Raw genomic sequence first — 13382 nt, forward strand, 5'->3', positions numbered from 1 at the left:
TCCTCTTTCTTCATAATGGATGAAAGATACGGATAGAAGCGCGTCTAATGAAGAGGTGAAAAGAGGGGTCAGCCGTTGGGCGCCACACCAACAAATCGCTGCACTGGGCCTTCATAGCCGCCGGCTTGTAGCTTTGTACCACACCCGGACTGTACGGGTACCCGAATCATTGGAGGATTGTTTCCGAAAACGGGGACCAGGGCAAGGCATTGAATATCGAGCCATGAAGCAACGCCCATCTGGACGGGCGATATGGATGGAGGGAAGGTGTGGAAAGATGGACTAGGTAGGTAGTGCTAAGCTTATTGTACCTTCCTGGTCTTATAATGGAGCTGCTTCCCCCGTCTGAACATGTGAGGAAGATGCCTGAAGCGATCTGCAGCCGGCGGCTAACTTGGAGAGAGCGGATGGAATCCATCTCTTGGTTTGCCTCTTCTTCGCTCGATTAGTTTCCCGCTTGGATATTCTGGTCCAGCAAACCTCACTGGGTGTCTTCGATTTCAAGCTAAGTGCTAGTGGCTTTCACATTGAACTCCATCTTCGATATCAGAGGCATCTTGTAGGTCTGAATCACAGCTGGAGAGAGCCCGGCCGGTGACAGGGGATGATGGAAGCTATACGGGACTGTCTCCGTAGTTGGGTGGCTCCTTCCCCGGTAGCTGCCGCCTGCCCCATCACGCCCATTGCTGCCCGCCGCCTATCGATGACCTGTCAAGCGGTGCACATATAACATATGACGGGGCCTGGAGGTGCCGCTCTTTCGCTTATACGATGAGCGAGACCGAGACAACTTTTGCAAAAGTTGGCCAGCCATAAATAACAACCTAGTATTGGTTTGAATACTATTACCAAGCAACATCACCTCAGCTTTATGTCTTGTCAATCGTCGAGCGTCGCCAAGGTACCTCTACCTAGGTAGTGACCAAGCCACCCGGCCACATTTGGAGACCTAAGCAACCATAAGGTACCTAGGTACCAGTAGTTCGCCTTGTGCCTACCTACTGCACCTCACCAGTTCCCCGGATCTCCCCCTCCCCAACCCCCAAAGAAGTAAAAAGTCCACAACGTGGTTCTCGACTTTACCGTCCACTCCAACACGGCCAGGCGGCCATCAACGCTCAATCACCACAGCAGAGTTCACAGCAGGGCAACCGCCGTTGGCAAAGTACCAGGTACCCCTCCGCCGCACGCGAGCTCTGACGACACAAGCTGGCTTGTTACCCAAAGCTTACACGAACACGCAACTCTCCTCCCTCTCACAACTCGTCAACCGCCAATCTTTCACCCTTTTCCCCAGTCTGCCACATACCATCGGCAAAGTAGGCTTAGGAAAGCTGCAGTCGTCACGCGGCAGACAACACGGAAAACCCACAAGAACTTGGATTACAAGCCGCCAGAACCGGGACTTTCGTCTTGTCTTGTCCCCGCATTCCGAACTCCATCGAGTCGTTTACCGAACCGAGACGCTGAATTCCAACCGCCCGCCCATACTCGCCCAACATGGTGCAGGCGCCCATGATCTCGGTGCCCCTCAAGGCCACAAGCGAGATTGACTGGGTTGCTCCCCTCAAAAACTACATTCGAAATACGTACGGCGATGATCCGGAGCGCTATGCCGAAGAATGTGCGACCCTCAACCGGTTACGCCAGGATATGCGAGGCGCCGGGAAGGACAGCACGTCGGGAAGGGACCTGCTCTATCGCTACTACGGCCAGCTCGAACTTTTGGATTTGAGATTTCCGGTGGACGAGAAGAACATCAAGATTTCCTTTACATGGTATTGTCCCTTCCAGTGTTCGGGACCCACATCGGTTGCTAACCATCTGCTGCTTCTGTAGGTTCGACGCTTTTACTCACAAGCCCACAGCGCAATATTCGCTGGCTTTTGAGAAGGCCTCCATCATCTTCAACATTTCCGCCGTTCTATCCTGCCATGCGGCACACCAATTGCGAACCGAGGAGGCGGGACTCAAGACGGCATACCACTCGTTCCAGGCCTCGGCCGGCATGTTCACCTACATCAACGAGAACTTCCTCCACGCGCCCTCGTCCGATCTGAGCAGGGAAACGGTCAAGACGCTAATCAGCATCATGTTGGCCCAGGCGCAAGAGGTCTTCCTTGAGAAGCAGATTGCTGATCAAAAAAAGAATGGTCTGCTCGCCAAGTTGTCTAGCCAAGCAGCCGCTCTCTACGCCCAGGCTGTTGAGGGCGTTCAGGAAAACGTCACCAAGGCCATTTTCGAGAAAGTTTGGCTGTCTGTGGTTCAGGTAAGTTGTGTAGGCGTGGGTTCCGTATCAGGAAGGATGGGAAATCTGGGGCAAAACTGACACAAAATATTAGATCAAGCTTAACTTCATGAACTCACTCGCCCAGTACTATCAAGCCCTCGCTGATGAGGATGCAAACTCTTATGGCGTGGCCATTGCGCGTCTTGAAATTGCACAGGGTCTTGCCAAAGAAGCAAACAAGATGGCACACAGTTTTCCCACCTCAGTGCCCCCGAACTCGAATTTGACTTCGGACTGTGGCCACATCCTGGCAGATGCGACCAAAAGACACCTCGCAACTGTCAAGGAAAAGTTGGAGGAACTCAACAAGGAAAATGATATGATCTACCATCAACCCGTACCTGCTGAGGCCAGCGTTGCACCAGTCCCCAAGCTGCCGGCTGCGAAACCGATACCCGTTAGCGAACTATATGCCGGCCAGGATATTCAACGGATCACCGGCCCCGACCTATTCGCGAAAATTGTGCCTCTCGCGGTCACCGAATCGGCTAGCTTGTACGATGAAGAGAAGGCCAAGCTGGTGAGAGCTGAGACGGAAAGAGTAGAAACCGCAAACAGCGAGATGGCGGCTAGCCTGGACTATCTCAGGCTTCCGGGCGCTCTTCAGGTTTTGAAGGGAGGGTTCGATCAGGATATCCTTCCTGACGAAGACTTTAGGACATGGTGTGTGGATGTCGCGGATCACGAAAGCCCTCATAGGATTTTCGAATATCTTCATACCGAAAAGCAGGCCATTTCAACAATACTGGATAAGAGTAGCAGGCAGTTGGATATGGAGGAAAGCGTGTGTGAGAAGATGCGTTCCAAGTACGATGCGGAATGGACTCAGCAGCCGAGTTCGCGGTTGACCACTACGCTCAGAACGGACATTAGGAGGTATAGGGAGGCCTTGGAAGTGGCAGCGAAGAGTGATGGGCAGCTCGCGACAAAGCTTAGAGCCAACGAAACTGAGTTGGATGAGATGCGCCAGGCCGCGCAGCATGGAGAGATCGATGAGTTGTTCCAGAGAGCAGTCAGGAAGTCGCGAAAGTCAAACCCGAATAGCCCCGCCACCGTGGAGCCTAATCTTTTGGAGGCCGATTTTGATGATGGTGGCCCGAGTGTGGTTGAGCAGATCCAAAAGGTGGAAGATATTCTGAAGAAGCTCAGCTTGGTGAAGAAGGAGCGTCTGCAGGTACTACAGGATCTGAAGCAAAAGGTATGTTGATCACTCACGATGAAGAGTCGAGTGTGGTTCATCAAGAGCTGACAAAACAACAGGCGCACAGTGATGATATCTCCCAAATTCTTATTCTCAACAAGAAATCGATTGCAAACTACGAGCAGCAACTCTTTCAACAGGAACTGGAGAAGTTCAGGCCTCATCAGAACCGCCTCGTGCAAGCTTCACACAAGCAGGCTGCTCTCATGAGGGAGCTTACAGTAACATTTAACAACCTCCTTCAGGACAAGCGAGTGCGTGCCGACCAAAGCCGATACGAGTCGGTACAACGATCGCGCACCTCCGTCATCAACAAGTACAAGCGTGCCTACCAAGAGTTCTTGGACCTTGAGGCGGGTCTGCAGAGTGCCAAGAACTGGTATAAGGATATGCGACAGGAGGCCGAGAGCCTGGAGAAGAACGTGGAGGCGTTCGTCAATAACCGTAGAGCAGAAGGTGCCCAGCTTCTCAACCAGATCGAGCAGGACCGGGCTGCCAACAAGAGCTCCCACGCCGCGCTGGAACAAGAGCGGTTGAAGAATCTCATGGAGCGCATGTCGATGGACCCATCACCGACCTCCCCCAAGCCTTCATCGGGATCAGGAGGCCGACCTACGCCCGCTCCCTTATCATTCGCCCCAGCAGCTGTCTCCAACACGCCACTGTCAGCCTACCAAAAGTCCAACTTTTCTACCCAGTATCCCGCCTCGCCGCCAGCCACACAAGTTCCCCACAACCCCGGGGGCCAGCAACAGACGCCCTATCAACAATACAACCCCAGCTCCCTCGGCCGCATCCCCGGCCCCGCCTCCCCACCTCCGAACCAAACAAGCTTCAACATCGGCCCCGGCCGCCACCCCGCCTCTCCGCCGCCGACGCAAACCTCCTTCGCCCAATCCCGCCCTTACAGCTTGACGACGTACGGTAACCCTTCGGCACTGAATCCTCAGGGTGGGCAACCGCAGCAATCGCAGCCAGGAGGCTACGTCCCTCCAGGCTTCGTCCCACCGCCGCCGCCTCCGGGACCCCCGCCGCTGGGTCCGCAGCAAACGGTGCATTACGGCGGGAACGAGTATTATGCGGGTGCCATGGGTAATCCGAATATTGGAAGGCCGGGGTCGGGGCAGCAGGGGCCACAGGGGCAGCAAGGGGGTTGGGGACAGCCGCCGCCGCAACAGCAGCTGTATCAGCAGCAGGGAGGAGGAGGGGGTGATCCTTGGGCTGGGTTGAGTGCTTGGAAGTGAGAGGATACATGTGATTCGTGTATAGGTAAGGATTGGATGAAAGGATATTGTAGGTACGCTGAAGCTCAAGAGCGAAATGAGGAGTTGGAGAACGTATAAGGAAGGTTATAGGGATGGGGAGGAAAGAAGTTGAGCTGAGCGGCAGGCGGTGGTCTCATTGGTTATTGGTTAGTAGCAGGACGTTAGAAAGAATCTATTGACAACCCCTTTCTCTTGTACAACATCTAAGGAGGTAGTCCTAAAAGCGGATTTAAGCACCTTCTTAAAGTGAGTAGGACCTGACAGCCAGCTTAGTGAATGTTTCGCAAAGTCTTTGTGTGAACACATTCTTAGAAGGTGGACAATATCCACAGCGAAAGAGTCTTCAACAGCATTAACACAATATATCAACATATTGTACAGCTTCACAAGACATGGCGGGCACGAGGGCGTTATGCAAATTTTGTTCAGATATGTATGCCACTTACTATTGACCCTCCTCCCGGGCAGGCAAAAACTACCTGAACCAGATGTAGAAACAGATGGTATATATGAAGTTGAAACAAACAAAAGAAAACAGGAAGAAGGAAAAAAAGAGCCCAAAAAAAAGGCATCATGATATATAGCTAAAACGGACTGGTACAACATGCATGCTACTGTTCTTCCTTGTTCTTCTTCTGTTTCTTCTTCTTTCCTTGTATCCGCCTTCCGGATTCTATGTATCTTTTTCCTTATCCAAAACTCATGTCATGCCTTTCATTTCCTTTCCTTCCTCTTCTTTCCATGTTTCTCAACTTCCCATGCCCTAGCCCAAAGCCTACAGCCTATAGCTTAGAGCTTGGACTTGGGAGCCTCCAGAGTGGGGGTAAGGAGATCGCGGAGGTCGTTGGCGGCCTCGTTGAGGTAGTAGCTCATCCTGTCGGAGCCGAGGCCCTTGGAGACAATGTTAAAGTTGAGGCTGTTGAAAGTCTCACGTGTTAGCATTTTCATCTGATTGTCATGTATGCGGGAAAAGAAAGAGGTGGAGCAACTGACCTGTTCTCGTTGATCATATAAGCAATACCGAATCCCTGGTCAATAACCTGGCTCCATCCGTATCCGTTGAAGAACTCGGAGCTCAGCTGGGAAGTAGACAGGTACCACGAACTCGAGTATCCGTAGGCGGGATCCTGGTACAGAGCGGGGACCTCCTGGTTGGGCTCGAGCAGGCGCTTGAGGCCAAACAAGTGGCGGTCGACGCCCTTGCCGTCCGAGGCGGCCGAGATGTACTCGAGGTGGGAGTCAATGGCCTTGCGGAAGAGCTCGACCTTGGTCTTGTCGTCGACGCTCGCGTCGTTGGCGGCCTTGCAAAAGGCCACGCTGGCCTCGCTGACGGAGCGGCACGTCTCGGTGCGACCCTGCTGGAAGCGGCGGGTGGCGGCCGACTCGTAGGTCGGACGGTTCTTGCCGTACATCTTGTAGTAGGCCAGCTGGATGATCATCTGCACGTAGGCGTCGGGGGAGCACTTGAACTTCTTGATCAGACCCTTGCCGTAGCCCTGGAAGGCCTGCACCGCGAGCTGGTGCTGGCCGATGACGTTGCTGAAGTCAGTAATGGCCCGGTCGATCTCGGCCTGGACCTCCTTGGTGACGGTGAACTTGACGGCTTCGGGCTCGGGCAGGTTGGAGCGCACCGAGGGGTCGGAGAAGTCGAGCTTGTTGTTGAAAATGACGTCGTTGACAAAGTCGTTGAGGCGGTGAGTGGGCGTGCCGTCCATCATGCTGTGCTCGCCCATGAAACCCGAGGTGCCGTTGTCGTTGACGATGAACTGGAGAGGCTTGTCGTACCAGCGGTTCTGGCCGTCACCGTGCCAGTACTGGTGAGCGCGCTCCTCGAGGGTGACGGGGGCGGCATCGTCAAGGCAGACGACGAAGGAAGAAGCCTCAATGGCCTCGAGAGCCTTAGCATTCTTGGGGTCGGCGGAGAGGAGAGTAGCGCGGGCGTCGGTCCAGACGTCGCGGTTTTCGGAGGTGAGAGCACCGACAGCGGGAGCGCGCGAGGCAGCGAGCTCATAGACGCGCTTGAAGGCCTGCTCGAGCTCAGCGGTGTTGAGCTGCTTGCCGCCAACCTCATGGTAGATCTTGTAGAACTGGTTCTTGCGGATGGCGAGGATGTACTTGTGCTCGTCGGCGCTGAACTTGACGGGGTAATCGGCGGGCTTGGCAGCAACGCGGCTGGCGTTGAACATCCACTTGTAAGAGTCCATGCAGATGGGGAGCTTCTTCATGTACTCGGGCTCGAGAGTGCCCTGGTCGACCATCTTCTTAAACTCGAGAGCGGCGGTGGTGATGGCAGCAGCGCGCTTGGCAGGGTCGCGGCGGCGGCGGTCATCGCGGTGAGAGTAGAAGTAGCTGACGTAGGGGACAACGGGGTCGCGGTAGGAGAGGTAGGCCGCATCGTTCCACCACTCGTAGAGCCAGTTCTTGTGCTTGGGGTCTTCGCGACGGGCGACCAGCTTCTCCTGGAGCTTGCGACCAGGGCCATTGGGGGCAATGAAGGCGTCAATGGCCTTCTTACTGTTCTCGAGCTCCTGGGGACTGAGAAGGGGCTTCAAAGACTGGTAGTAGCGGGCAGCCGTCTCCTCGAGGGTAGGGACGGGAAGACGGGGGAGAGACTCCTGGAAGCGGAGCATGGGGCCTTTGGACTTGTCCTCGACATAGCCGGCGGGGAGGGAGCTGTTCTTCCTTGTTTGCGCCATGGCGGAGATTCTCTGAAGAAAGAAAGGTCGTCAGTCAGTCGCGTGCGCGCAGCAAGGAAGGGAAACCATCCATGACTTACAAGAGGGGTAATAGCAGCGGAGGTTGGTTGTCTAAAGAGGTGTCTAAGCGTAGTAGACCGAGCCTCAGATCGCACAATGGAAGCCAACATTACTCGATAACCACAGACAATGGTGGAGCTAAGAAGAAGAAGAGGAAGAATAATAACAAGCAGTGAAGACGGGAACGGGAAGCGGAAAAGGGAAAAAGAATAAAAAGAGAGAGCTGGGCAGTGAGGCAGACGCGGGAGGCGAGGCAAGTTATGAGGCAGACGTGGAGGCGGTGGGTTTGATGTACACCTTGAGGGGTGCTGCCGACTACGACTCGGTAGCTCGGAAGTCGGAACAAGTGGACACTTTTGGGCTTGTCTCGTGGATATTGTTTACTCGTGGAGGTGGCCCATGGGAGGCGGGCTATAGACAGACTACCCCCCTTCCCTATATCTAGACTACTTAACCGCTTAGGGCAAGGCTTCTCAGCTTTTCTCCGCCGTACAAAAAAAGAAAAGTTTTACAACAGGCCAAAGAAGTGTAGAATCCTCAGTCTTCGCCCGGGTAGGAAGATCTATTCTATAATAATCTACATTGAAGCTTTCGCTTAGTTGTAATCTGAGTTTGACCGGACTCGTTTTCTTTCTTTCTTTCCTCTTTTTTTCTTAATTTTTTTTTTGGGAGGGGGGGGGGGGAGAATGCATCTAATAAAAGTGCATTGCCCTGACAAGAGTGACAAGAGAAGTGACTAACTATTTCTTGGAGGAATTTGCGAAAATGACCGATCGTGAGCTAACAGACTTTCACCTGATTTTTGTAGTGGAATGTTAGCCATGAAAAAGATTGGTCAAATTCCTCAGAGCCATGCCCTAAGCGGTTAAGTAGTCTAGATATAGGGAAGGGGGGTAGTCTGTCTATAGCCCGGCTCGGCCCATGGGGGGATGGTTGTCGATGGAGACGGGCAAGACGGGGGGACCGGGGCACGGGAGACAAACCACCACCGACATGAAACCTTGACCGGACTTATTTGTAGGGTACCTTGAGGGTATGTATGTATGTATATCTCTGTAGGCCGAGGCTTTGTCTCCAAAACTGACAGAGATAGATCTCACCGGGCAATCCTACCCCAACTGAGAGCCAGTGTCAGGCTACGGTATCCTCCGCTCACCATGTCGTCGACCATGTCCCATCTGTTTCTTCAGATCAGATCCCATGATGGTGGTCCGTGATGCTTGCTGGTGCTCGATTCCGCGGTGGTGGTACCTGTCTGTTCTCATTCCATCCTATCTCCCTATGTACCCGTCTGTGTACCCGCTTCGCGGGGATCTTTCCGCCCGCACGTTCTTCTTCCCCATTCCCCCATCTCCCGTCTCTTTAGTTTCTCCAACTGCCCGTTGAACTGGGATTGGATTGGGAGGGAACAAAAAACGTGGGGCAGTTACACATTCCGTCGCTATCTATACTACGTACATAGGCCGCTGAGATGATATGAGAGGCCGAGCATACGCCGTAGACTACCGTGACTACGTAGGCGACAGCGGAGGTACAATGAGCAAAAAAAGTGGATGCGCTTGTCCGAGTGACCCACTGGCTGACCCCATTTACCCCTCGAGCCGAGGCTCAAAGTAGCCGACGGCAATGGCATTGACGATTGCCAAGAAACTCTCTCTCCAATTCAGGCCCAGTGAGCTTGAGTCCCGGCCCAGAACAGGAAAGAAAGCCAAGAGGGCCGCCAAACTTCAACCCCACGTTTTGCCGGTGGTGGTGGGTGGATGTCTTCCTCGCCAACTACATAGGTGAACCCAAACGAGTTTCAATCAGAGTTGATCTTCATCGGATTGGTGCGCATCACGAACACCAAAGCAAAGAAACTCATCCATATGTCCGGCTCGCAGAAGTAGAAGTGTGCCTCACTCAACCTTTCTCTCCTGCTGACTTTTCAAGTGGAAGTCACATGCACATTTGACTTCCCTTCCAACCCCCGACGAACGGTGCTTGCTGCTGACAGACTGACATGCTGTCCTACCATTCATCTTCATCCATAATCATCCACTTCGGCGTTTATTTTCACTACTGTATCTCCCCAAACTATCAGTCAGTCCAATGCTGTCAAATGGAAGCCCCAACAAGTCACGTCACCACGCACTTGGTTTTCCACTTCACCTCTTTCTTGCCCACCTCAGGGTTGCGGCGGGTCTCTGCGGGTTAGCGGATGCCTGACATGAGAACGTCTGAGAGACGACATATGACTGGTCAGCTGAGGTTCCGGTTGGGGGAAGGGAGGCTTTCACATGTCATCCAACTTGGCAACAACAGTTGGAGCGGGCTGCAGGGTCAACACCACAAAGAATGGAAATGGCACACAGAGGTGTCACAGAAGGCTGCCGAATTTTCCACATTTTGCGAAATTCGATTTGTTGGTCGTCAATGTAACGGCACGCGGACGCAAAAGCGTATGGATTTTTATTTTTGTTTGAGTTCTTGCCACGCTTCCACGTTGAGTTGCACGTGTTGAACAATCGAATATTCGTGTTGGAGAATCCCTGATGTTGATCTGTGAACATCACGAGTTGTTAAAAAGCTGGCGTATGGGGTTGAGTGATTGTGGCTTTGGATTCAGACTTCAATTCGTGGCTAGGTAACTTATGTGTCCTTTCCTTGTACGCTACATCATACATGAGCTTGATCTCTCGCCCCAGACAGCCTCTCGATGCAACAACCAAAGAGCCCAATGTCAATCTTGTGTAGCCGAATAACCAAGCAAAAAAAATATAAACACATAACTCCTAATAAGCCAATGTTAATACCTGCAACACCGAGAACCAATAGGTAAAATGAAAAGTTTAACATTTGGACGGTGGTCATTCCCCTCGGTAACATCAAAATCCAGAATGGATGACTACGCGCTGCCACGACCACCCACCTACCCCACTCACCAACACACGGAGAGCGGTAGCAGCAAGTAATACTTCTAGTAGTAACATTATACAACACTTGTACCAATCTCCGCTGGTAGAACCGCTACACGTTTTTCAAACAAACCCGATTCTGGAGGCCACTCATGCCTCGTATGTCTTCACCTGGCCTTCTGCGCTCAGGGGTTGGACTGATCCTACCGCCGGTGGCGCGTGGAAACTCATCCGCTGCCCGTCCGTCAACGCCTCTTGGGCCAACTTGACGCCTTGCTCTCCACCAACCGCAGCGGCAGCCTTGAGTCCTTCTTGAACCTCCCGTACCCGCTTCTTGAATGATAGGCGGTCCAGGAACAACTGCTGACGCGCGCGCTCGAGTTCTCGCCTCTCGGCTTGCAGGATCGCCTCCATCTCGTTGAAGTACTTGAGCTTCAACTCCATCTTCTCCAGTGTCACGTTCACCGCTGCCGATACAAGGCGGGTCATTTCCCTCTCTTCGTGCGAGGCAAGGCCGCCGGCTCTAGCCCCCATGGTCGCGAGCGGGATGTTGGCCAATGCCGATGTCTTGGTTGTTGTGGTGGTTGTGGAAACGGTCGTTGTAGTTGTGGTAGTCTCGTGCCTGACATCCACCTCCATCGAGTCGCCACTCTTCTCCTTCTCCTTGCCCTTATCCTCCGACTCTGTATTTTCAGCCCCACCTTCAAGCTTGTTGCGCAGTCCTTGTTTAAGGAGCTCTGCCGACTTCCCGGCAGCGGCTGCTGTGCTGGCCGGATCCGCAAGGCTGGCGAGAAATCCGACAACAGACATAACCGGGTTGTCAACTTGGCTGAACGGAAGCTGCCCTCCGTGACTGCCCAGCATCTGTAGCCCAACAGGAGCGTCCAACTTCTCGGATTCCAGATACTTGTCCTCAATATCCAGCTGCAGGAACTGCAGCACGCACTCCTCGCGCGTCCTCGTTCCGACGTACTCGGCGATCTCACCCCAGTCATCGTCGTACCTTTCGAGCGCCTCCAAAAGCCTGAGAGTCTCGGCATCACTCCAGGGCGCATCTCGGTCGAGGATCGAGGTGTATGTCGGATTCTCCATCCTGGTGTAACTGGCGTTGGTTTGGTTGGCTGGAAGACGGCCTTCCAGGTAGCAGCTGGGGCACATGTCGTACTTTGTCTTCGAATTAACATCGGCCTGTGAGCTGTGGTAGTAGATCCGAGTGCAGTCAATGCCGCAGTTGCAGCAAATCACCTTGGCGATAGGTGCCTTGGTCAGGGCATCGGCTTCCGACGCGCCGTTAGCGGCCGGGGTCTCTCCATTGGTCTTGTTCAACTTGTTGTTCTTAGCATTGGCCTCGTAGATGTTGCGTCCCAACTCGAGAGTCTGTTCGTTCTTGGGTACAGGTGTGGCGGTAGCCTTCGCTTCGGTGTCCTTGCTGGGCTTCCCTTCGACGAGGGCAGGGTCCGCAGCGGGCTGCCATGGCTGAAGACCACGAGGGGTGTCGACAATGATCTTGAAATGACCGGTAAAGGGGGGGCCGACATGCGATGGCCGCTGGTCGGCATCAACCTGTTCAACAAGGTCAGCATGGGCACAAGGCTGATAGCGGGAAGCGGTAGAAGCTCACTTGGTAGTTAATAAGACCCCACTGTTCAAGGAAAGCATGGACGCGCATGATGGCGCAAACATCACCAGCCAAGTTACGTCTGCAAGCCGTGACAGTGAGGTACTCGTATGGCACCAGTCGGTAGGTGTCGATCATGAAGTCGCGATAGTCCTTGTATACGGCAGGCGTCTTGCTACGGTTCCTGTTGTTGAAGAACTCTGGCAGCGCTTTCCTCTCGATATTGTGAATAGTGTTCCGATCGAACCAGGTGCTGTAGCTGGGAAGGATAATGGCGTGCGTCTGTGATATGACATGCTCTCGCGCAGCATTGCCGATCTGCTCTTTTGTTTTGGCGACATCGCCGGAGCCTTCGTTGGCGCTGGCGCCATCACCGTTCTGAGCTGTCTCTTCCTTGGGCGCATCACCCATCTCTTCGTCTTCGGGGGCAGTCGCCGCGACGCCGGCACCTTCAGAGGCATCTAAAGGAGTGGCGGATGCAGCACCGGGCGCCGGCGTGCTGTCATCTTGTTTGATGGTTGGTTCGGGGCCTTCGCCCATCTGTACATCTGAACGCGCCACAACCGCAGTTAGAAAATGCGCTAAACTACAAGATCGACATGCGGTAGCCAGGGATGCCTCAAGGGAAATGGGCAAAGACGGGCTTTACCTTCGCTCTGGTTGCCAGCGGTGCTGTCTGGCAAAGGTGGCTGTGCTAGAATAGGATTCGCACTTGGCGACGCGCCATTGTTGGGCGTGCCGTAGTTGACGGATCCCTCCTCCATGTCGGCGACGGCGACTAAGATAGCAGGAGGATGAGGTGAGCTAACAAACACGCGGCGGCTGCTCTGGGCTGTGAACGATGGCGAGGGAGTGGATGAAGATTGACGCAATTGATTTATATGGCGTTGTATTTGCTAGTGAAGTCGCAAAGGGCCAATCTCGTATTACAAGGAAACCGAACTCGATGGTTTGGGGCGCAAAAGTATTTGTAGTTGCGATGGGTCTTGTCCGGGGAGGGGGGGGGGTTTTGCTGTTCGTGATGTCGTCGCGTTGGAGAAAATGCAACAAATGAATTTCGCGCCTGGCCACGCAAGGTGAAGTGAATTGGCCCTGCTGCTGAGTTGACAGCAGGGAGGCGTGTGCCCGCCGCAGCTCACCTCAATGCGTCCCTTCAGTTGGCAGGCCAGAGCTTAGTGAGAAGGAACCGGTCACGTGAAGATACGAGAGACCAGCCACTTCCGGATGAGTTTCATACTTACCTACCTATATACAGTATTGTCCCCTGCAACTGCATACTCCAGGTACTGCATATATGCTAGTCAGTGCATAGAATTTCCAGGTCTGAATTTGCTATTTGGGCCTGGCCCCGCCTC

The 13382-nt window shown here is 53.7% G+C and overlaps 3 protein-coding genes across 3 annotated transcripts; 1 reads left to right on the forward strand and 2 right to left on the reverse strand.

The window, feature by feature from the left end:
• Positions 1 to 790: 790 nt before the first annotated feature.
• NCU08001 (vacuolar protein-sorting protein bro-1) lies at positions 791 to 4994 on the forward strand. Its single transcript, XM_957578.2, has 4 exons — positions 791 to 1778; positions 1840 to 2269; positions 2343 to 3488; positions 3551 to 4994. Exons 1-4 carry the CDS (start codon positions 1501 to 1503, stop codon positions 4733 to 4735), a joined length of 3039 nt encoding a protein of 1012 aa, XP_962671.1. The 5' UTR covers positions 791 to 1500; the 3' UTR covers positions 4736 to 4994.
• A 167-nt stretch (positions 4995 to 5161) lies between these two features.
• On the reverse strand, positions 5162 to 7916 carry NCU08002 (carnitine acetyl transferase). Its single transcript, XM_957579.3, has 3 exons — positions 7533 to 7916; positions 5750 to 7464; positions 5162 to 5672 (listed from the first exon to the last, which is right to left on the reverse strand). Exons 1-3 carry the CDS (start codon positions 7620 to 7622, stop codon positions 5546 to 5548), a joined length of 1932 nt encoding a protein of 643 aa, XP_962672.2. The 5' UTR covers positions 7623 to 7916; the 3' UTR covers positions 5162 to 5545.
• Positions 7917 to 10093: 2177 nt separating this feature from the next.
• NCU08003 (RSC complex subunit) lies at positions 10094 to 13159 on the reverse strand. Its single transcript, XM_957580.2, has 3 exons — positions 12677 to 13159; positions 12031 to 12575; positions 10094 to 11972 (listed from the first exon to the last, which is right to left on the reverse strand). The coding sequence occupies exons 1-3, from the start codon at positions 12789 to 12791 to the stop codon at positions 10560 to 10562; spliced, it is 2073 nt and encodes a 690-aa protein (XP_962673.1). The 5' UTR covers positions 12792 to 13159; the 3' UTR covers positions 10094 to 10559.
• Positions 13160 to 13382: the final 223 nt, after the last annotated feature.

The sequence above is a fragment of the Neurospora crassa genome, linkage group IV, assembly GCF_000182925.2.
Source record: "Neurospora crassa OR74A linkage group IV, whole genome shotgun sequence".
Lineage (NCBI taxonomy): Eukaryota > Fungi > Ascomycota > Sordariomycetes > Sordariales > Sordariaceae > Neurospora > Neurospora crassa.